Here is a 24682-nt window from a genome sequence, read left to right on the forward strand (position 1 = left end):
ATTTATGTCACATCGTAGCGAAGTGTCACAAATACATTTATTGGCGATTTATATTATTATAACTGAGAAGTGCTTATCAAAAGTTTGACCATTTTGGAGAAGTTGCTGTAAAAAAGGGCAAAACCCGGTGAGTAAGAAAATAATTTTTATGTAGCTTATTATCTCGAGAAGTGGCTAGTGTATACGACAAACATTTTCTCTGATTAAAGGACCATTACTGATTTAATTCAAGTGTCTAATATATTTTTTCGAATTTTTAATATTCATTTAAGTCAAAAAACAAATTGTTCAGAGATGTCAATTAGACATTTGCTATTTTTGCTGACTCTCCCTACAAACTGTTTCAATTTTTGGGGAAGAAAATCTTTTCTTGCTACCTTATATGTGCAGAAAATTGAGTAAATAGTAGATTAATTGAGAAATAATCTTGTAAAAAAGAATAAAGATTGTCGAGATCAAATTAACTTTTGACAAAATCGAATTTGAAATTGGAGCTCATTTTAGTAGTTTATATGTTTACTAATAATTTTATCATGTAACTTGGGGTAGTGAAGGCAACAACACAAGAGGGTAAGTCCTTATATGATTACATTAACGCTAACAACCTCTGCGTAAGTAACGTAGGCTGCGAACCGACATTTGTTAACTCTAGAAGTCAAATACTAATAGACATCGCAATAACTACAGCGTATACATCTACTCTAATCCAGTACTGGTATGTGGCAGACAATGCCTCCACGTCAGATCGTTGATGAATACATTTTGAGGTCAATCTTACTAAGACTCCTACCAAACTGTTTTGGGATCCTCGAGGAACTGACAAGGAAAGATACCTATGTCACCTCGGGAAGAACCTAAGAGCAGAGCAAAGACAGGAGCCCAAGAACAATGGGGAAATTGAGGTATTTGCAAATACCGTACAATCTGGCACAAAAACAGTATTTGATGCATCCAGCCCTTTTGCAATGGGCATGGATGTACTGATGCCGCACCTGAAAGGGCTGTTCAGGTTGTGCTTTGCACACCACTACATCCCTAAGACTTGGAGGGAAGTGAAGGTTATATTCATCCCCAAAATAGGCAGGTTGGATTACACAACCCCAAAAGCATATCGACCTACCAATCTGACCCCGTTTCTGTTGAAAACGATGGAAAAACTGTGCGAGCGATATATGACAAACAGACAGTTACATCCCAATCAACATGCACATACCCCAGGGAGATCTACCGACACTACTCTCCACCTAGTGGTAGGCACGATCGAAAAATCCTTGGATAATAATGAATCCACCATGGGTGTATTTATAGACATAGAGGGGGCATTTGATAAGACGTTTCCAAAAATTAATTCAGCTCGGATGGAAAGAGGTGTTCCCCTCACCATATACAGATGGATATCAGGAAGACGGAGATGGTCCTCTTTACGAGGAAGAGGAAATTGGGGCCAATAAAGGCACCGACTCTTTTACACACCACGCTAAGCTTTGCAACGGATGTGAAGTATCTTGGAGTCACACTTGATGCAAAGCTAACATGGTATCTTCACTTGGAGAGAAGAATAAAAAAGGCGTACATATCCTATGAGCAGTGCCGCAGAACCGTTAGGAAAACCTGAGGGATGAAACTAAAGGTAATCATGTGGATGTACACTGCCATAGTGAGACCAATGTTGGCCTACGGAACTGTCGTCTGGTGGCCAAACACCCAACAGACAGCAGCTAAACAGAAGCTCAGCCAGGTGCAAAGAATAGCTTGCCTGAGCGTTACAGGAGCTATGCAAACAGCTCCAACGTTAACAATGGAAGTGATGCTATGTCTGCCGCCCTTAGATATTTATCTAAAGGAGGTGGCTCTGACAACTATGCTTTGCTTCAAGAACGTTGATGTTAAACCAAATGTAGGATGTGGAGAAATCAGATGTTGCCTATGGAATGAGGCCGTCAGGTCAAGATGCCACTTCTGCAGGCAGACACTGACAGCATTTCTCCTCAGTTTGTGTTTGACAGACCCTACACTGTACTCATCAAAAACAATGAGAGGTAATTAACATCTTCACTGACGGATCAAAAAGGAAAGAAGGTACAGAATATGGGATCTATTCTAGATCCCTACACATTCGATTTCAGTGGGATACGGACATACGTGCCACTGTGATACAAGCGGAACTGGCAGGTATAACCGTAGCTGCTAAAGAAATTTCCCGTAGGCAGATAACGGGCAAAAGTATCAGAATCTACACAGATAGTAGACAATCAGTACTGATCTTGCATAATCGGAAGATAATGTCCAGATCGGTATGGGAATGCCAGCGAGCGCTGGTGGTGGCCTCAGCTACCAACAGTATATCTGTATGCTGGGTTAAGAGACACGACCGGTGCAATGGCAATAAAGAAGCTGACAAGCTAGCTAGGAGGGCATCGGGTCGTACAATATTTGGACCCAGTCCTAGTCCAAGCATTCTGTCACGGCCTAATGTTAAATTTGCAGAAATTATTACCTGGACAAAAAAATATGACCGTATAGGAAATTAAATTTTAATTTGAGTTTTTCGTTCTTTAAACTCGATCCAAAATGACGAACATGGTTAAAAAAAAATCACAAAGTTGCAGAAAACGGTTTTTCTAAAATAACTAAGAAAATATAGTACCTATTGAAAAATTTTAAATGAGAAAGTTGTAGGTTTTAAAAAGATCTATCAACTGACTTTTTGTCGATTGCTTTGTTACTTTTCGAGATATATCGAAAAAACTGTTAAAAATCTTTTCTCTTCTTCGAAAACTCGTTTACATTTACGTTCCCATACTTGCTATTTACTGCAAGCGTAGCCCGCGGCAAGCCAAAAAAGTACATTTTTGAAAAATTTAAAAATATTAATTATTTTTCGAGATATATCGATTTTTTGAAAAAAAGGCGCTCTCGAAAATTGGCTAGATCTTCTCAGCGGATAGCCCTACAGTAACGATTTTCGGTTTATTTTCTTCGTAAAGAGTTATATTATCATGCTGTTAAAAAATGTTGACGATTTTATTAATTTTAAGGATCAAAAAATGACTTTGAATAAGTTGCACTTTTTTGGGTATGTTTTTTTCAAATTACTATTTCAATTTTTATTTTATGAAAATGACTTTTAAAGAAAGAAAACTAAACATTTACGGGTCTATTTTGCTTCTAAGGCGAAAATGCTATAATATTCGTGTTTAGCTACCCCAGATTAAGTACAAAAAAATAATAAAAATTGAAATAGTTATTTGAAAAAAACATACCCAAAAAAAGTGCAACTTTTTCAGTCATTTTTTGATCCTTAAAATTAATAAAATCGTCAACATTTTTTAACAGCATGATAATATAACTCTTTACGAAGAAAATAAACCGAAAATCGTTACTGTAGGGCTATCCGCTGAGAAGATCTAGCCAATTTTCGAGAGCGCCTTTTTTTCAAAAAATCGATATATCTCGAAAAATAATTAATATTTTTAAATTTTTCAAAAATGTACTTTTTTGGCTTGCCGCGGGCTATGCTTGCAGTAAATAGCAAGTATGGGAACGTAAATGTAAACGAGTTATAGAAGAGGAGAAAAGAGAAGATTTTTAACAGTTTTTTCGATATATCTCGAAAAGTAACAAAGCAATCGATACTTACAAAAAATCAGTCGATAGATCTTTTTAAAACCTACAACTTTCCCATTTAAAATTTTTCAATATTTTTTAAGTTATTTTAGAAAGACCGTTTTTTGCAACTTTGCGATTTTCTTTAACCATGTTGGCCATTTTGGATCGAGTTTAAAGAACAAGAAACTCAATTGAAAATTTAATTTTCTATACGGTCATATTTTTTTTGTCCAGGTAATAATTTCTGTAAGCATTTTTAAGGGTAACACCCACAAAGAGTTTAGAACACGGCGGATGAAATAAACAGCTGTCAATTTGCTAAGGAGTTCTTAGGCTACACCAGCAAAGACGCAGTCAAAAAATACCTGGTTATGTCCAGGGTAAGCCTTCATTTGGTAACGGGTATTCAGACCGGACACTGTTGGTTAAGGAAACACCTCTACATTATGAGGAAGTGCAAAACACCCCTCTGTAGAGGTTGTAAGCAGGAAGACGAGATAGTTTTCCATGTACTCGGCGAGTGTACTGGTGTCTCGTCAACGAGAGAATCTCTGCTAAGAGAACGGTGGCCTTCTATGGCCTACATGAGATACCCCTGAGCAACATCAACCTTTTTCTCCTTGATATGCTGGTTGACGGCCCAGGAGAGCTGATCTCTCGCTGGGCAGATGCACAAGGGGCCCAATGGGGCCTAGGTGCTGTAGCTCGGTATATTGAGCTAACCTCCAAACTATTCCAGATTTCAGAAAACTTTTATCATCTCATGTTTTACAACACAAGCTAGTTGTGCGATGGGCGTGTTAAAATTTTAAAACGCTGAACTGAAGTGTAAATGTACTATCTATCTACAATATTCTAACCATGCATGTATTCATGGTTGCCTAAATTTGGAAAAAATTTTCTTAATTTCAACTCAACTTTGTCGAACCATGTTCATTCAGACGTATTTCTAATATTTTTCATGGAGAAAATACGCACTGAAAAGATTTTTAGATTAAAAATTCATTCAAGTAATTTTTCTATTTAATAACTATTTCAGATTGTAATACAGGGTTTTCCAGGTTTTAATCGAAGAAATTTTATTACGAATAAAACTCTCAATAGAAAGAAAAGTTCATATGAACTAATATGTTTTAAAGTTTCAATTTCGAGACACAGGATGTTAAAGTTAATAAGAAAACACCTTTTTTCAAATATCCCAAAAACTTTTTGACCGATTTTAATAAAACTTGGCACATTTTTCAATAATTAGTAAGGGGTTTAATTTTATGCAATTAGATTTAATTTAGTTATTTCGGGGGTAGCGCTGGGGCATCCTAACTACATAGGTTTTAAAGAAAAATTATTTTTTAACATTGCGATTGTGGAATTGTTTCGATTATTGTCACAAAGGTTACAAGGTTCATTAGAAAAAAAAGATAGTCCATTTTATTAACGAAATTAAACTTTCTTTTCTGGGAGAACACAGATAAACAAAATTTATTTTTTCTCGAAAAGTAAATAGGATATACAAAAATCGCAATAGGCAAAAAAATTGTATTTTTAATTACTCAATATCAATATAACGTGAAACTTTTAAAATGGCACTGGCGTGCTTAAATTTTCTTTAAAATATTTGGTTAAATTAAATCTAATTACATCGAATCAAGCCCCTTACATATATCGGAAAATGTACCAAGTTATACCACAATTGGCTAATTAGTTTTTGATATATTCGAAAACAATTATTTTTTGTTAACTTTATCACCCTGCATCTCGTAAAGGAAGTTTTAAAACATAAAGTTTATATGAGCTTATCCTTTTATTGTGTGAGCTATATCGCTTATATAAAATTTCTAGAGTAAAACCTGAGACACCCTCTATATTAAAACCAAATTTAAAGATATGTTCATTGTTCATTGCTTATAAGACACAAAGCATAACTATTTTTAATTTTATTTGCACATAAAAAAGTATAAACGCTTTATTTGAAATACTTTTATAATTTTATGCTAGTTTTTATACCGGGTGTAACTTTGAAATAGCGCTTATAAAGGGGCTGTCCCGAAATTCATGCAACAAAATTTGGTCATAGATTCTTAAGACAAATTTAGGGGACCCGTATTTTTTCTTTTTGCCAAGTGGCCCCCTCTTTCGAAGTTACAGCCCCCTGAAGTCCGCCTCTAAGAATAATCTTTTCTTTATATCTCAGAACCCTGTTGTACAAGAATCACTAAATTTGGTACACAGGGATTTTATGACATGTGGAATCTGATAGTGCTACGGTTTTTGGCGGGGAACCCCCTTAAGACAATTTTTCGTGGACCCCATTGTCTTTGGAGCTGAAAAAATGTGATCGCATATTTAAATTTCTTAAAAATTATCAGTCCGCTAGAAAACCGTTAAATTTAGAAACTTTTTGTCTCCTGATACTTTTTTTGTAAAACGCAATGTTTTCGAGAAAAACGTCAAAATGTGATCGAATACATATCGTGTGATTCGCCATTTTCCTCAGAAACATTGCGTTTTACGAAACAAATAACAAGAGACAAAAAAATTTCTAAATTCAATAGCTTTCTAGTTAACTAATAATTTTTAAAAAAATCAAATTTGCGACCAATTTTTTCTGGTTCCAAAGACAAGGGGGCCCACAAAAAGGTGTCTTAAGGGGGTTGCTCGCCAAAAAGCGTAGCACTGTGAGATTCCACATGTCATAAAACCCATGTATACCAAATTTAGAGATTCTCGTACAACATGGTTTTGAGATATAAAAAAGACTTCTTAGGGGCAGATTTCAGGGGGCTGTAACTCCGAAAGAGGGGGCCAGTTGGCAAAAAGAAAAAATACGGGTCCCCTAAATTTGTCTTCAGAATGTATGACCAAATTTTGTTGCATGAATTTCGGGACATCCTGTATATACGGAGACAACACGTAATCATTAACAATTCAAAAGGGAGAGGAAACATGTTTTATTTTAGTATGTAGATACTAATCTAATTTAAATTTTAAAGGTTTACCAAAATTTGATAGAAATTAAAAAAGTACAAGCGCCAATGCAAATAAAAAAATTAGATGTAGGTACTTATATCGAACAATAAAAAAGAGTATGCTGCAAAAAGTGAAGACATAATTTCTAAGTTTTTATATTCCCCCATCTTTTCATTTAAATCAACAGGAAAAAAGTTTTTTCTTGTAAAATTTCATAGACAAACACCTTTTTCATAATTTGATATTCATTTTTACTAAGTATCAAAGTTAACTGTAACATCTGTAAATGTGGTAATCTCTATTAGACCGAGAGCCCGTGACAGAAAAAGAGAACAATTTTTTACAGGCTGCTATTGATTGGGGGTATATTTATAGCTACAAGCTGTCCAAGGTGTCTGAAGTATTACTGGCATCCTTGCAAGGGGTGGTTGTACAGTCAAAATAAATCAGATTTACCTAAATATATCTATATCTAAAAGTTCACCCTTTCCGAGATATAGGGTGTCAAAGATTTCGAAATTTTTATTATATTCTTTATTTTATTTACTTGGAAACCCTTCTTGATAAAACAAAAATAATTCTAGGTTGTAATGGAATACCTTTGGTCTACTTATTCAGTATGTTTAAATATTCCCATTATCACCAATGACGTAGAAACCCTGTGGCACTCTTTTAATTACAATAAAAATAGCACGGCACTGTCTTAGTTATAAAGAAACGTAAAATACTTTTAAGTTTTGGTTATTTTGAAAAAATAATTATCCTTTGAAATTTTCTTTAAAATGCATCATATTTAAAATATTCCTGCATCTCATAGTTTGTGCATGAAGTAGTAACATTTTCGGATTAATGACAAACAATTATTATACCTTTCAAAAATTACTTTAGCACTGGTGTGTCATTATTAGAGTAGATTTTCAAGTTTGCTTTAGTTTTGATACAAATATGCTTGAATTTACAGTAAATGAATACACAGATATGCATTTATTATTGTGTAAGAAATCTATAAATACGTTTTCCTTACTAAAACATTACAGCGATTTTAATTCGATTAATCTTAGGTGAAAGTCATGGAAAGCAGCACTAGCTGCTAGGTTGTATGCAGAACGATTTCCCCTATTATTATTGGTATTAATTTACCCATTTCGTAAACATTGATCGACGGCTTGTATTGTTTGTCTGTTTGGGGTTCCTTGCCTAGAAATCATTCTGCATACAACCTAGCAGCTAGTGCTGCATTTCCATAACTTTCGTCTAATCGAATTAAAATCGCTATAATGTTTTAGTAAGAAAAAAGTATTTATGGATATCTTACCCAATAATAAATGTATATCTGTGTATTCATTTGGTGTAGATTCAGGCACATTTGTGTCAAAAGCTAAAGCAAACTTGAAAATCTACTCTAACAATGAAACGACAGTGTTAAAGTGATTTTTGGAAGGTATAATTATGTTTTTAATTGTTTATGTCATCAGTCATAAAATATTACTACCTCACCATGCATAAACTACGAAATGCATTGATATTTTAAATGAACAATTAAGTATTTAAATACGATACATTTTAAAGAAAATTTCAAAGAATAATTTATTTGTTCAATATAATCAAAACTTAAAGAATCTCAAATTTTTTTTTTTATAATTAAGACAGTGGCATTCTATGTTTATTGTAAATAAAAGAAGAGTGCCACAGAGTTTTTACGCCACTGGTGATAATGGGAATATTTAAACATACTTAATAATTAGACCAAAGATATCCCATTACAAGCTAGAATTATTGTTTTATCGCGAAGGGTTTCCAAGTAAATAAAAAATATAATAAAAATTTCGAAATCTTTGACACCCTATATCTCGGAAACTGTGGACTCTTAGGTATAGATATATTTGGGCAAATCTCATTTATATTTTGACCGTATATTCGCCCCTGCTAGTAATACCTTGTATCTATTTAAAAATCTGCGCTATGTGTTAATACATATTGAAACAGACTTTAGTTAGCAAAAAAAGTTTCTTAGATCAACTTTTTACAGTCTGCCATTTATTTGAACACAAGGCAAGTTTGCATAATCCACTAAAAGCTTATGGCCAGACGGTTTCCTCGAGTACAAGAGTAAAGCATACTGATGTTAGTTAGCTATAAAATCGTGAAACTAAGAACAATTTTTTACAGTCTGCCAAGCATAATTTAGACTAATATTAGCATGAGGTTGAAGAAGTTTCACAAGGCAGGCTGTTTGCAGATATACAGGGTGATTCACAAAAGGTGACTAAAAATGAAACCTGGTACTCTTTGGTGAATTTTAAGGCGAGTCTAGCGTATAAAGTTTTTATCTAGGACGCTTCTTTAAAAAAATACAGGGTGTTAAACTTTTAAGTTTATATTTTATATATTTTTAAGGTTACATTTTTTTTAAAATATTTTTAATTTTTTTAAATAATTTAAAAACTGAAATTGGGCACAAGTATTTATGTAAACTTTGTGCAAAATCTGAGTTTTTTCCTAAAGAGAGGTGGAGATAGAGGGTATCGGTGGCGTCTTTTTTTAAATAAAATAGTATGTCACTGCTTTTCAATAACAACAATGATATTTTCGAATTTGTTTTTCAATTTTCTACAAATTACAAACCTTTAAGGTTTTCCAAAAAAAACCAATTTCCAAAAAAAACTAAGAAAACAAACGAAAAAAATTTTAAATAAAAGAAAAGAAAAACAACAAACATTCAATTATTTATTCGAATAAAGAAATTAATAACATTAATCATCCTCTTAATGATTTTATTTGAGTAAATGTTCAAAAATACCTCCATTTGCAAGAACACAGGCGCAACATCTTTTTAACAACGAAAATCTAATTTGTTGGAAATTTATTGTTGCTTGAATCTGATGAAAAGCATTATTTATTCTTTCTTCTAACTGCTCAGAATGTGAAAGTTGCTATTGCAGCCCACTATGTAATTTTAAAAAGCATTAATATGTGTTTACATTTCATTTTTTAACTTTTACTCGAAAATCTATTTTGATTAGAAAAATATGCCACCGATACCCTGTATTTCCACCACTGCAGCATCTAAATTTTAGGAAAAGGCCTCAGATTTTGGACCATGTTTACATAAATACATGTGCCCATTTCAAATTATTTCATTTAGTAGTTTTTAAATTATTTCAAAAAATTTAAAATGTTTTGTTAAGTTTAATACCCTTTATCTTTTTAACGAAGCATCCTGGATAAAAACTTTATACGAACTATTGGCATACTAGTTCGCAAACTTTGAAGCGTAGGCAGACAGGATTCAACTTGTAAAAAAATTATTTTTGGCAATTTTATACAGTTTGCCGTTATTTCGTTCCAATATTTAGTTATAAAATAGACAAAATATCAAATTGCAGACGATTTGGAAAAGTACTAGTACCAAAGGAAATAAATCGTTGAAATTAAGTAATATAAAAACTTTATTTGATAAAATATTTCATCAAATGGTGAATTAATATCTAGATGTATGCTAACATTGCTTTCCACGTCACTATATCAGAGTTGCTGTCGAGAATCGGTACAAGATACATTTGCGCGGGCTTTTTCAAAATAAGCCGCCAAAATTTAAAACTCGGAGTATTGTTATCGAAAATAAATTTAAATATACAGGGTGCTTCACGGCAAGGGGCCTATTAAACAATTTAGAGAAACCAAAGATATCTATGTTTTCTTCAATGAAAGTAAAGCAATCAACGTAACACTTCCGGTTATACCGGAAGTCACCGTCAACTTCGATATTTTAAATGGAACACCCTATATGTTCAACTAGTCACCAAATTACTTGTGTTCTTTATTAAATTAAATTTTGAATTTGACGTATTTTGGTATAAAAATGTACTTCAAGGGGGTAAGTCACTCTTATAATAAAATAATTTTATATTTAATGTGAACTTTTTTTTGTTTCTTTTCATTCCATTGAAAATGTCTCATACCTCTCCTATTCTGATAGAGTATATCGTATTGGCAATGTTCTTTCCTTACATAACGAATTTCGAGTCCGAGGGATCAAAACCACCCATAAAGTTCATCTACAGAATGAGTTTTTTCACAATACCTGTGTATGAGTCCTTGAAATATTAATAGGAAAGTTTGTTACATTGAAAAATAAAATATATTTTAATATAATGGTGGCTTACCCCCTTCTAGTACATTTTTTTGAAAAATATCGAAATATGTTAAATTCAAAATTCAATTTAATAAAGAACAGAAGTAATTTGGTGACTATTTGAGTTTTTTAACATTTTGGCAGGTGAAAACAAGCACAAAAAGCATATTTCCTACAGAATGATGGGTTATAAAAGTTTTTTCGATGAAAATAGACTGAGTTATGGTCGTTCAAACTTTGCCTATTTTTTCGGTTTTTACTGAATTTATTATTTTATCCATCAACATTGTAGTTCCTTAGTACCCTGCTTTTTGAGACATAATCGATAGCCTAAAGTACGTGTCTAATAGAATACAATAGATCAAAAAAGTTTGTCATATTGAAATATAAATTTGTTATTATAAGGTTAGTTTACCCCCTAAAATAATTTTTTTTGAAAAAATACAGAAATATGTCAGATTCAAAATTCAATTTAATAAGGTCAAAACAAACAGAAAACAGCTTATTTACCCCTATAAAAAATAAGGGATCAAAATATTGGGCATTGGGCATATCGTAAAAAATTACCAAATTACTGCAAGTTTCATTAGCGACCAATTCCTCAAATGTTCCAAAATACTAAATCATAGTAATGCAGCAAAATTCTGATTCATGGTAAATGTCCCATGGATATAAAATAAATTCGAAATATCTTCATTAAAATAATTATTTTGCATTTTTTTGTCTAGCAAATACTCAATATTTGTAGAATATTGAATGACGATATCGATATTTGCTTTTTAAGGCACATTAGATGATTTTTTTAATGTAATATTCCTAAGAATGTAAGAGAACCTAAATATCTGAGAAAATCGAAACTGTAACAACTACAATGCCTGTATCGGTGAAGAGAATTTGATTTTCTGTAAAATGGTTAAGTTTTCAAAATGTAACGTAAAAAATGGTTCACAGCTTCCAGATCGAAGAAAGATTTAAAAAGTTTTTGAAACGCTTACATCTGTCAAAATTTTTATAAAACGTCAATTATCTCGAAAACTGTTAGATTTAGGTACAGGGAAGCCTTAACATTTTTGACTTATTTTTAATCTATCTTGCCGATAATGCAATAACATATAGAGTGTTCCATTTAAAGAATGAACTTGATAGCTGCTTCCAGTACAAACGGAAGTGCTACGTTGATGGCAAAATTTCAGAGTCACATTATCTTTGGTTTCTTTGAAACGCTTAAGGGGTAAGAACCCTGTATATCGGCCTTGTGAAATTTCGTCAACCTCATGCTAACATTAGTCTAAATTATGCTTTGCAGACTGTAAAAAACTATTTTTAGTTACTTACACGATTTTATAGCTAACATCAGTATGCTTTACTATGGTACTCGAAAAAATCGTCTGCCAATAACCTCTTACTGGGTTGTGTAAATTTGCCTTGTGTTCAAATATGGCAGCCTAAAAAGTTGATCTAAGAAGCTTTTTTTGCCAGCTAAATAAAGTTTAATAGTAATATGTATTAACACATCTATAGCTGGTAGCTGCAAGTATGTCCAAAATCAATGGCAGCCTGTAGAAAATTGTTCCCTTTTGTCAAATTAGGGGTTACCGATGCTGGAATCTACAAAATGGTTGTACAAATATTCGCAAAATACAGTGTCCGCAAATTTCACAACGTTTGACTACATATTCAGGATAAATAAATATGATCTACGAAAAAAAAGTTAAATCAATAATTTTTGGTTTTCGAGTTACAAGTCTTCAAAGTTGTCAAAAATAAAACTAATTTAATTAATAACTTCATAACCCTTTTACCGATCGCGTTAAAATTTGGGACATATATTGGGACTGTTATGGCGTATTATTTCTTAAAACTTTAGTCAAATCGATATACTGGGTAATAGTTTTCTCCGGGTACCTCTCCTTTTTAGCAGTCAAAACTTTCACAGTGGTCGTAATTTTTTTAAAAAATGGGCAGCAGCATTGAAAAGGTTATTTTATTTAAATAAAATCCTGCTCGAGAACTTGAAAATTTAGATCCCAACGAACGTTTACAATTTTACCACTGGTTAGTGAATGGCTTCGCAGAAAATAATAATTTGTTTAAAATTGTTTTGTACTGATGAATCTTGTTTTACAAGGAATGGAGTTGTAAGTTTTTTTAATTTGCATGTGTGGACTGATGAGAATCCTAAAGAAACACGACAATAATAACTTTACCTGATGGCCACGGTAATAAACATCTTGTTTTTATCACCTACCGAATTCAAAGTTTTAAATCCGTGACACTGCTACGCAAATCGAAACATACAGACCTGCAAATAATGCAACTTTTCTTAAGAATGGCTTCTGTAGGCGATTTTCTCACTAGACGACTTTTTAAATAAAATGACCTATTCGATGTTGCTGCTCGTTTTAAAAAAATACGACCATTGTAAAAGTTTTAACCGCTAAAAGGGAGAGGTAACCGGAGAAAACTGTCACCCAGTATAACAATTTGACTAAAGTTTTAAGAAATAATATGCCATAATAATCCAAATAAATGTTATGAAGTTATTAATGAAATTAGTTTTATTTTTGACAACTGTGAAGTCTTGTAACTCAAAAATCAAAAATTATTTATTTAACTTTTTTTCGTAGATCGTATCTATTTATCGTCCTGAATATGCAGTCAAACGTTGTCGGTGAAATTTGCGGACTCCCTGTATTTTATTTTTGTAATCAAGTGATAAATACAAATGGCTGCCTTTTTATTTTTCTCAAAATTTTCAGTTTTCATAGTTACAGCATTATGAATTTTGAAAAATGGAAAGTTAGTATAATATTAAAATTACACACAATTCAATACACAACAAGTTTAATTTTGTTAAAAAAATACTGTTTGTACTTATAAGGTGATTATGAAAAAGAAATACTTTGCACAAATATGTATGGGACCATTTTTAATTTTCCCGAATTTTTGGTATTAGAACCTATTTAGAATAGCTTTCATGAATTTTTTCAAATTTTTATTTTCTTCCTTCAAGATGTTATGAGCATCTGAATATTTTGGGTAAAAATTTTCAAATACTTGCAACTTGCTAAAGACGAAAGATACCATAAACTTTTTTTATTTTGCTCGTTTTGAAATGCAGTTTTATAAAAAAATAAAAATAAAATGTTTTTAGTTTTTTAGGTGTTTAATGATTTTTAAACAAAAAAAAAGTGCTTTTCCTTAAATATTCTTTAAAAAATAGTCTTTCAATATGCAAAATTTATGAGATAGGTTCTAGAGTTGGACCTTTTTTTACAGTTTTTTTTGTCAAATAAAAAAATTGGTTTTTTCTTTTTAAATTTTTACGGATAACACGCTATAAAACCAAATTTTATCATAGAGGTACATCGTTATGACAAATTACTAAAAATACCATATTTTTAAAACTACTATTAATATTGTCATTACTAAATAACTAAATTATTATTAACTAAATTTCTATAGTATTCTTTAGTGAATTTTAAAGGATTTTTATAAAGAATTTTTTTAAATAATTTAAAAATTAGTAAGTGAAATAATTTGAAATTGGGCACATGTATTTATGTAAAGATTGTCCAAAATCAAAGGGTTTTCCTAAAATTTACAAGCACCAGTGGCGGAGGTACAAGGTATCGGTGCAATATTTTTCTAAATAAAATGGTACGCCACTGCTTTACAGTAACAACCATGATATTTTCGGAATTGTCTTTCAATTTTCTACAAATTACTACTCTGTTATGTTTTTCGAAAAAAGCCTGATTTTCAAATAAAAATTGGCCTCAATGATTTGGGATCGAGGGGGATTATCCCTCTTTATCCTGCCTCATCTCGTGTAGGCCTGGACAGCTTTCGTAGGTGGGCCCCATCCGTCGTCTACCCCGACCGCAAATGCGGCCGGTGTAGGCGCTTTGTGGGACCTCCTTTTGTCCTGGCTGGGCCCCGCCGGCTAGGGCCCTTTCTTCTGGCGCTCTTCTTGCTTCGCCGGCTCGTCTGTGTAAACCCCGGGGGTAGTGTCATGTTTATGTGTGGTATGGTTGGGTAGGGTAGTGCGGCTATGCAGCCTGGGATGCGCTTTGCTAAGGTGGCCCTTAGGCTAGCGCGGGAGGGGAGGGGTAAGGAGGGTATGGGGGGTGTGTATGTGTGTGTGTGTGTGTTTGTCTTCGTTTCTTGATCCTGGCTGTCTCTGAAACAGAAAAGGTTAGCGGGCAGGGGGGGGGTCATTGGGGTGGTCACCCAGGGTCAAAAAGTTGGTGTCTAGGTCTTTTGTGTTTGTCGGTCACGTCGGGTACGTAGTCAACGGCTTGCCTGAGGAGGGGATTGTCATGTCTAGCGGCTACGTCAAATCGTTTCTCCGCGTTTTGTCTTATTGTCTGTGTAGCGTTTGTGTATTGTAAGTCTCGTAATATGTCAGTGTTTCTTACGTACCAGGGCGCGTCGGTGGCCGTGCGGAGGGCTATGTTTTCCACAGCCTGTAATGACTTTAAGTGGCTTTTTGCCGCGTGACCCCACGCCGTGGAGGCGTAGGTTAGCTGCGGTTGAAGTACCACCTTGATAAGCGTTCGCTTATTCCTTAAACTGAGGGTGTTTCCACCTTTGAGTAAGGGATAGAGCCTAGCCCTGGTGGTCTTCGCTCGCGCCACCGTCTCCACGATGTGCGGTTTCCACGTGAGACGCTGGTCCATCGTCACGCCCAGGTATCGTGTTTGTCGATTCCAGGAGATAGGTTCCTGGGATAGTGTCAGTCTGTCGAGGTTTTGTGGGATTTTTCGTTTGGTAAAAAGGATAGCCGAACTTTTGTTGGGATTAATTTTGACTTTCCACCTGTTGCACCAGGTTTCAAGTTGGTCTAAGGAGTTTTGGAGGAGGGAGACGGAATATCTAGGATCTACGGATTGGGATGTGATTGTCAGGTCGTCGGCGTATAAGTATATGTTGGTGTTGGGGGGATGTGGGATGTCGGAGTTGTAAATGGTGTATAGGTGTGGGGACAGGACGGTGCCCTGGGGGACACCGGCCTCCATGGGACGGGTGGTGGAAAGGGAATCTTGGATTTGGATGCGGAATTTTCGGTGGTGTAGGTAGGATTTTATGAGTTTGGTAAAGGATATGGGATATTGGTTGGTGAGCATTTTCATCAGTAGGCCTTCATGCCAAACCGTATCGAAGGCCTTTGCGACGTCCAGGAAGACAGCACCAGTGTACTGTCCCCTGTTGAAGGCCGCCGTGATGTGCTCGGTAAGGCGAAGGATTTGGAGTTCAGTGGAGTGATTGGGTCGGAAGGCGAACTGCTCGTCTGGAATGACTTGCAGTTCTTGGGAGTGGGTTCTTAGACGGGTTAGGATAATTTTTTCTACCACTTTGCTCATAGCCGGGAGCAGGCTAATGGGCCGGTAGTTGGATGGGATGGTGTGACCTTTGTTGGGTTTTGGGATTTTAAGGAAGTAGATGGCTCTGCTTTCACTTTGTGTGACGAACCATGATAGTTGACTGCCGACTTCCTTTTTCCTAGCCACGTGGATCGCCCTGTCCAATGTGACACTTTCTTGCAATTCAAAAAATTTATCCAGGATTTCACCTTTGTCGAAACCAGAAATAAAGTCCGTGAGGATTTGATCCTATGCGTCCAAACTTGTATTTTCCTCCCAGGTTTTTTACTCCAGCTGCCCATTGCGCTACTGTTTCATGCACGTTCTCGAAGCTTAATAAAATTTGTAACGTTCCAAAATCGATGTTGGCTTGATGAAATAGTTGTCGAAACTTTGAATGAGTTCTGCCTAAGATTTCTTTTTGGGAACTTCGGGTACACACAAATCTGCTGCTAATTTATAAGCGTCTTCGTCGAGGTTATTTAATAGCACTGATTTTTGAATTCTTTCTCCTTTAATTTCATTAGCGATGAAATATTTGTTCAAGCCTAGCTCTGTGCACTGACCAGTCACTGTCCATTACGAAAAGTTCTCGAACTTATCCAATTTTTTAATTCATTTTAATTTTTACCTCGTCCTCACTGTTAGGTATATCGATTTAGGAATGAATGTATTACTTTTATTTTCCATCTGGCTACAGCAAATCTAATATCTACAATACATTACCTACTTTTTATAATTCGGTGAAAACTAATATACAGCTTACTAGCTCGCATACACCTTACACACCATATAAAGTTTAACACACACACTAACACTTGTTTTTTGATCCTCTCAACATATCAGAGTTTCTGCGAAATTGGTGAGACACTTGGGGACCCTTATCTATCCCATTTTTTACGTTACATTATGAAAACTTAAAATCGACAAAACTTTTTAAATTCAAATGGGACAACCTGTATTTTTATGCATGATTTTATAGAAAATTAAATTCTCTTTCATTTATATAGGCATTTCTTACATTCTCATGATTATTACATTAAAAATGTCATCAATATGTCTTAAAACACAAATATTGGCATTGCCATTCAGTATTCTACAGGTATCAAGTATTTTTAATTTATTTTATATCCATGGAAAATTCAGCACGAATTAGAATTATTAGCTGTATTTCTATAATTTGGTTTATTGCAAACGAAATCGAACAATTAATAAAATATTTTCGGTTGGTTTTCTAAGAATTTTGCTCTAATTTACAATGTTGTCGGCCAGTGTTTAAAGAATAGCATGATTTCAAATAACTAACAAATGCATTATCAGGTAAATTTATGATATTTGGAATGAAGTTAATAGGAGAGAATATTATAATTTAAATTTTTGGTTACTTTAAATTTAATTCTTTTCTTAATGAAGTAATAATTATTTGCTTTATTCTACTTGCACTTACTGATAATAGCATCCCGTTGGAAGAAAATAATCTTATAATTTTTGGTAAATGTATTAGGTATCTCATTATTTAAAAGATATAACAAACGTGAAACAACGCAGTTTATTAATGTAATTATGAAAAAAATAAAACTATAAAATATTTCAATGTGCTACAAAGAAAGCTATTTGTATGTAGCTCGCCGAGATTCATTCGCGTCTAATTCCTCAAATGTTGCAAAATACCAAATCATAGTAATGTAGCTAACAACTCTGATTTTATGGTGAATATCCCATGGATACAAAATAAATTCCAAATATCCTCAAATATCAAAATGAAGCAGGTGAATTATTACATAAAGGATCGCTGGTTACTGAACTGCCCGTGGATTGGGTAGACGTTCGTTCACAGGTAGGGTCCTGCTGGTGGCTCTGCTACGTGGTTCGGTTTAGTGGGACACCATTTCCACCTTTCGGATTCACCTCCCTTTCGTTGCGTTGCTGTGCTGCGGGATTATACTTGTTTCAAATAAACGAACTTAAAATAATTTGTTTTTCTCTTTGCGAGTATAGCATTTTTAATTAACAATTTGTAGTTACACTTTTTTTAGTTGATTAGTTGATGAAGTTACTGCCACTGTCACTTTTATTGATGTATCCATTGTCACTAGCTAAGAACTTGATATTTTAAATTTAAATTTTTATTTATTTTTATTTGCTAATATTTCAAGACAATTGACTTTGAGTATATGGCTTTATATTAAAAAAATGTTTAGAAGTACACGAAGAATCAATAAATTAATTCAGATATAGGATATCCCATTTAAGAAAGTATAATTTTTGATCTACCCTGTATACTAATATGTTTGATCAATTTCCAAATACCTGTACAAAAAGTACAGAGAAAATCCTACAGGCTCACATTTTTTATAAAATTTTACCGCCCACATGAACAAGTTGTGGGGGTGGACATTTTAGAAAATCACCCGGTACAAGGTGTTTCACTTTCTATTTTTGTAACTTTTGAAATCGATAAAACTATGAAAAATAATGTGGGTTTATTTAATAAACTATACATATTCCGGAAAGGTCGCGATTTCGAGATAAGGAGCTAAATTTGAATTTCTTTCATGTTTTTTTTAAATGTCTTTGAAACGAGGAACCTTCGTAATATTTTGAGAACTCTTCCTGCTAATGATAACTATTAGTTGGTGCTAGAATGATAGCTGTACTTACACTGATTACAACTTTTTTAAGGTACCTCCCAAGCTAAAATTTTTCTGTGGTTCAAAGCGCTCGACTGGGCACCAAAATTGATTGTATCTCAGTTTTCCTAATATTTTTTCTCTTGACATTTTTTGAATTTCCTAGCCGATCTTTTCAATTCATTGAAGATATTTAAAAAAAAAAACATTAAAAAAGTTCAAATTTGGCGCCTCATCCGGGATAAAGTAACCAAGATAAAAAGTGAAACACCCGTAGAACGATTTTTGTTTTTTTACAGACTGTTCATATAGTGGAAACAACATCGCCACGACGACGATGAGGCTGCGAAGTGCCTCTCGTAAGAATGATTGCTCGAATAATAAGGAACCAGGTGTCGGTATATCTAAATTAGGTTTTTCTGACAATGCAAACAGAATGTGTCGCGTTAAAAATAGAACGACTGGTTCTAATAAACAAACCGCCTCTACTTTAGATAGCTCTCAAAGGCTTAAAGATAACACTTCTGATGCATTGTCAGAAGAAATAAACTTAGTAACACACACTCACCAACACAACATTAATCCTGATGCACACGATGCTGTTCCGTTACAAGTACGACATCGCGAACTAACTTTACGAGGTAAATTGAAAAATAAGCTTCGACAGGCACAACCAAAAAAAGTTGCGAATCTTACACCGTCAACTCTCTATGTCCAATTAACACGAGTGGTTGATGGTGTACAAACATCTGTCGATGAATCTCCGCTACGCGAGGCGACGCTTTCGCCTACCACTCCCCCGCCTTTCGTCCAAATTCCGAACGAGGATTTGCATATGCATGAAAGCGACGCTATCGTCGCTCGCGAGTCCACACGCGACAACGAAAATGTCGTACCTGTAGCCGTGCAGCCGCCCAGACGGAAGCACGCGGCGATCCCGAAAAAGGTTACCTGGCGGTTAGCTCGTGTTGCTACGGCGGCAGTTTTGGAACAACAATGCGCCACGGTATACCACTGTGGTGATTTCGATGAACGCTGCGTTCATTGCGGTGCAAAGTTTTTCCAAGGCGAGTCGCGCAATAGACAGGGTATCCGCTTGGGATGTTGTAAGAACGGATCGTACGCGGCGCCTCCTCTGGGCGAGTGTCCCCCCTCGCTTAAAAATCTTTATACGGGAAACGATCATAGATCCGTCGAGTTCAGAAACCGTATACGATTAATTAACAGTCTGTTTGCCATGGCAACATTCAAAACCTCTCAACCTATTATCGTAAACGAGGGTCAGGGTCCGTGGTGTTTTTTCGTGCGCGGTGAAATTTATCATTTTACGGAAGGGGTTCCAGACGCTGGAAACCTCGGCAGTCCGAGACTGCAACATTATTACTTTTTGGACCCGGATGTCGCTCTGGAACATCGACTCGCTTTCGTTCGGGGCCGCGTACATCGCGATACTTTGGGATTAATCGAAATTACGTTACGTAACGTAAATAGGTATGTTAAGGGGTATAACGTTATGGGCACAGTATTGAGAGAGAGACTTCGTTCGGGTCGGGACGTAGATGACGTTATAATTGGCCTCGTGAATAATTATTCTAATATCAATATTTTGTGCCGAGATCACAATTTACCCGATAGTCCAAGCGACACGGCGGCTCTTTTCGACGGAATAGAGCCGCCGTTTCGTGTCGATTTACGACTTTATTCGCGATCGGATCCGAGGAACAACGGCCATCACGAATTGAAGAATCTCAACTCGTTGGCTGATCCCATGGTGTACCCCTTACTTTTTCCTAGAGGCGACGACGGGTATAGCGTAAATTTGGATTATCATAACCGTCCCGCAAAGACCGTTACTTTTAGAGAATTCTATCGGTATAGAATTCAAGTGCGTGACGGGTTTTCGGTATTGCATTACGGGGGTAAATTGTTTCAGCAGTACCTTGTCGACGCGTGGATTAAGGTAGAGGCGAATATGTTGTGGTGGCTAAAACAGCATCAAATTAAACTTCGGCGCATTGAACAACAAGCGCTGCGACGTTATAATCGGATCAATGCTAGGGGGGACACTCCAGTACAAAACGTTGATCGTGTTTGCGCGCTACCAGCAAGCTTTTACGGCAGTGACCGCCATAGACAAAGGCAATACCTGAACGCTATGACGGTGGTAGCGCGCCACGGTAAACCAGACCTTTTTATAACATTTACTTGTAACCCCAGATGGGTAGAAATCTCTTCAAACCTAGAGCATAATCAAAAGTGGGAGAATAGGCCGGACCTGGTTTGTCGGGTCTTCCACGTTAAATTCTTGGAATTCATGGATGATATAATTCATAAACAGCTCTACGGGGTTATTCTGAATTATCATTATGTCATAGAATTCCAAAAAAGGGGTCTTCCCCATGCACATATAATCGTTACTTTTATAGACGACGACAAACTTGAGGATTCGGAGTCCGTAGACAGTGTAATATCCGCGGTGATACCCGACAGAGTCGCACAACCTCTGTTGTATCAACGTGTCGGGGAATATCAAATACACACCCCCTGCGGTCCTACGAATCCTCGAGCGCCGTGTATGCGGAACAACAAGTGCAGCAAATTCTACCCCATAGATTATGCCGAGATTACTCGATTAGGAGCCGGCGGTAATAACCGCCCTGTTTATAAAAGACCGCGCGATGGAAGAACAATTTTAGTTCCCAATACCCGTCTGGAGGTTACAAACCAACATATAGTGCCTTACAATAGCTTCGCACTGGCCAAGTACGCTTGTCATATAAACTTTGAGGCCGTGGGATCGCTTTTGTCAATAAAATATCTCTTCAAATATGTTTCCAAAGGAGCCGAATCTATCACACCCCGACATGATACCAACGACTCACTTTCCCACTCAACTCAAATTGATGAGATCAAGAAATACCTTGATTGTCGTTGCGTCAGCTCCATGGAAGCCACCTGGCGACTCATGGAGTTTAAGATGAGCGACAGATCTCACGGTGTCTTGGTTCTGCCTGTTCATTTACCGGGGGAGAATATCTTCCTTTATGACGGGCTGGATGAAGACACCGAACACGCGGAACACCTTTTGCGTGTACCTTCGAAACTGGAAGCATGGTTCGCTTTGAATCAATGCTCTGCGGAAGCTCGGAGGTACAAATATGTTGAGATACCGGAATATTATACTTGGGATGGGAAAGTGGGTCGTTGGACCATTAGAAAACAAGTACCAAAATTGATCGGTTGTATCGCGAAGGTGGGTCGCTCCGCGGATCAATCCGAGAAACACTTTTTACGCACTTTACTTGCACATGTACGGGGCGCAACATCTTTTCAGGACTTGCGAACCGTAGAGGGGCAAGTATTTGATACTTTCAAAGATGCGTGCACACGGCGCAATTATTTACACCATTCAAATGAGTACGAACTTTGCCTCGGCGAGGCTATTGTAAGGTGTCGTTCTAAGAAATTACGCGAACTATTTTCCTTAATATGTTGCGCGGCCGTCGACGAAGATAAAATAGACACAATTCCCGTATTGTGGCAACGGTATAGTTATTGTATGTTGGAAGATTTTGTTCGTGGCGGTATGGCAGTGAGGCCATCCCTTCTCGCGGCTGCGGAACATGTTGAAAGAATAGTTTCGCGTAATAACATAGTTAGTTTGGCTACGTTGGGGATTTCTATCGCCGACGTAGTCGAAGATGTCGAGCAATTCAACGACGGTGACACTGAGAACGGCGACAATAATAGACCCACCGACGATGACGACGATCGTTACCGTAAACTAAATTTTGTCGAATACAATCCCGTTCTTTTTAACGTCGAGCAGAAAAAGATTTTTGTACACGTCCTTCGAGCCATTTCGCTACGAACCGGTATTGCCCTACCCGATGCGCTGCTACCGTTTCTAGATGATGTCGACTCATTTACAGACAATGTAGCAATAGATCAACGCCAATCCTTATTTTACGTAGGCGGACCCGCAGGCTCCGGAAAGACGTATCTTTACAATACGTTGTTAACGGTAGTACGCCAAATTTTTCGTAGAAATACAACCGCGGTAGCTTGGACCCATATCGCCGCCAATTTACTAATCGACGGACAAACAGTCCGGAAAGCGTTTCAGTTACCCGTTACTTTAGACGACAAGTCTGTAGCGGGGTGGCCGCTGCAAGACCAAAATTCCAAGTGTCTTAAAGATGTAGCTCTGATTATTTGGGACGAGGCCCAAATGGCGCCTAAATTGGCCATAAACGCGGTCGATAGATACCTGCGGCGTATTCATAACACCCCAACGACGCCAATGGGTGGTAAAATTGTCATCTTTGGCGGCGACTTTAAACAGTCGTTGCCTGACACTGTATTCGCGTTCGCGAACAAATCCGATGTTATAGAGAACACGTTAATGTTCAGTCCGTTGTGGCCAGAAACGACTAAATTTCAGTTAACGGGAAACGTGAGGGCAGGAGTGGTACAATTACCGGATCCGCTCCTAGCCGACGACTCTTTCGCGAATTGGCTACTCCGATTAGGAGAAGGTCGCCTACCTCATGTATCGCTGACGGCCGAAATCGCGGCTCCTTCCGATTTAATTGAAATTCCGACAATTATACGCGTCCCGTCCCGCGAGGACCTAATAGCCTTCGTCTACGGGGACGATTTTACCTCTATAGACGTCGGTTTTAAGGCTATCCTTTGTTCAACGAACTCCGCCGCGGCTAAGGTCAATTCGGAAATATTAAGTAGATTACCGGGTGAAAATAAAATTTACGTAAGCGTGGACGACTATAAAAATCATCCTCGTGATGACTTTTATGTGACTGACGACCTCTTAAATTCTATAAATTCGCCGTCACTACCGCCGCACGAGCTACATGTAAAGGTCGGAGCGGTCGTGATTTTGTTGAGAGACGTATACGTAGACGGGAAGCAATGCAACGGGGCTCGACTGCGGGTCACTGGTCTATACGATCACGTCATCGAATGCCAATTGCTCACTGGCGATAGGGCGGGCGCAACACTGTGGTTGCCCAAAATCAAAATGACCGCCACGGATACTTCCTTACCGTCGGAAGTGATCCGTATTCAGTTTCCCGTGAAACTGGCCTTTGCTATCACTATCGACATGTCGCAAGGGCAATCAATGACGAAGGTTGGCGTTTATCTGAATCGCCCGTGTACCGCACACGGACAATTGTACGTCGCCTTTAGCCGAGTCAGCCGGGTAAACCAGCTGAGAGTATTTGTAGAGAACGGTAATTGTCAGGGGACTTTTAAATTTCGGGAACGAAAGGTATTTACTAGGAACGTTGTGTTCCCTGAGGTAATGTCTTTCGACGAAACGGGCACGCCGTGTCGCAATGTACGCGTAGATCACGACAGTTTCGACGCCGCAGATTACGTCGAAACCGTTTTCGAGGAAACGGGCGATAATGACAATAACTCGGACCATAACAATAATGACGACACTGACTGAACGTACGGTGTCAAATTTTACCGGGAACTTTTGGCATCCGTCCGGTAACAGCACCAACTAAGGTACTTGAGGTAAATAAGGCCCAGGAGGTAATAAGGCCCGCATTTAAAATTTCGCGCTAAAATAATTTGATATATCACTCTTCACGCACACATGCGTTTACTTTAGTTAGAAGTACAATTTAGTTTTGGTTGAAAACGGAAAAGTCTCATTTATTTTTTCAAAGGTCAAAGTTATGGAAAAGTGTTTTTTTGACGCGAGAGTTGATGAGACAAGTCCGATTAAATTCCGATAATTTGTTTATGCGCCTAGTTAAAAAATGGTCGAAAATTTACGTTTTTTTCAATTGCTAATAATTAATGCAGTTTTCATCGCAGTTACTTGTAATTCTGGTACAAAGAGCTTAAAAAATCCTGATTTGTAAGTGTCTGCGATGAAAATTGCATTAATTATTAGCAATTGAGAAAAAAAGTCCATTTTCAACCATTTTTGAGCTCTC

General features: G+C 36.5%; 1 protein-coding gene across 1 annotated transcript; it reads left to right on the forward strand.

Annotated features, from left to right (window-relative positions):
- Window positions 1-1636: 1636 nt before the first annotated feature.
- LOC108910643 lies at window positions 1637-24183 on the forward strand. The gene is made up of 3 exons (XM_023455438.1): window positions 1637-1897; window positions 2127-2424; window positions 19007-24183. Exons 1-3 carry the CDS (start codon window positions 1637-1639, stop codon window positions 24181-24183), a joined length of 5736 nt encoding a protein of 1911 aa, XP_023311206.1.
- The last annotated feature ends 499 nt before the right edge of the window (window positions 24184-24682 follow it).

Source organism: Anoplophora glabripennis, unplaced genomic scaffold, assembly GCF_000390285.2.
Source record: "Anoplophora glabripennis isolate ALB-LARVAE unplaced genomic scaffold, Agla_2.0 scaffold579, whole genome shotgun sequence".
NCBI classification, from domain to species: Eukaryota; Metazoa; Arthropoda; class Insecta; order Coleoptera; family Cerambycidae; genus Anoplophora; species Anoplophora glabripennis.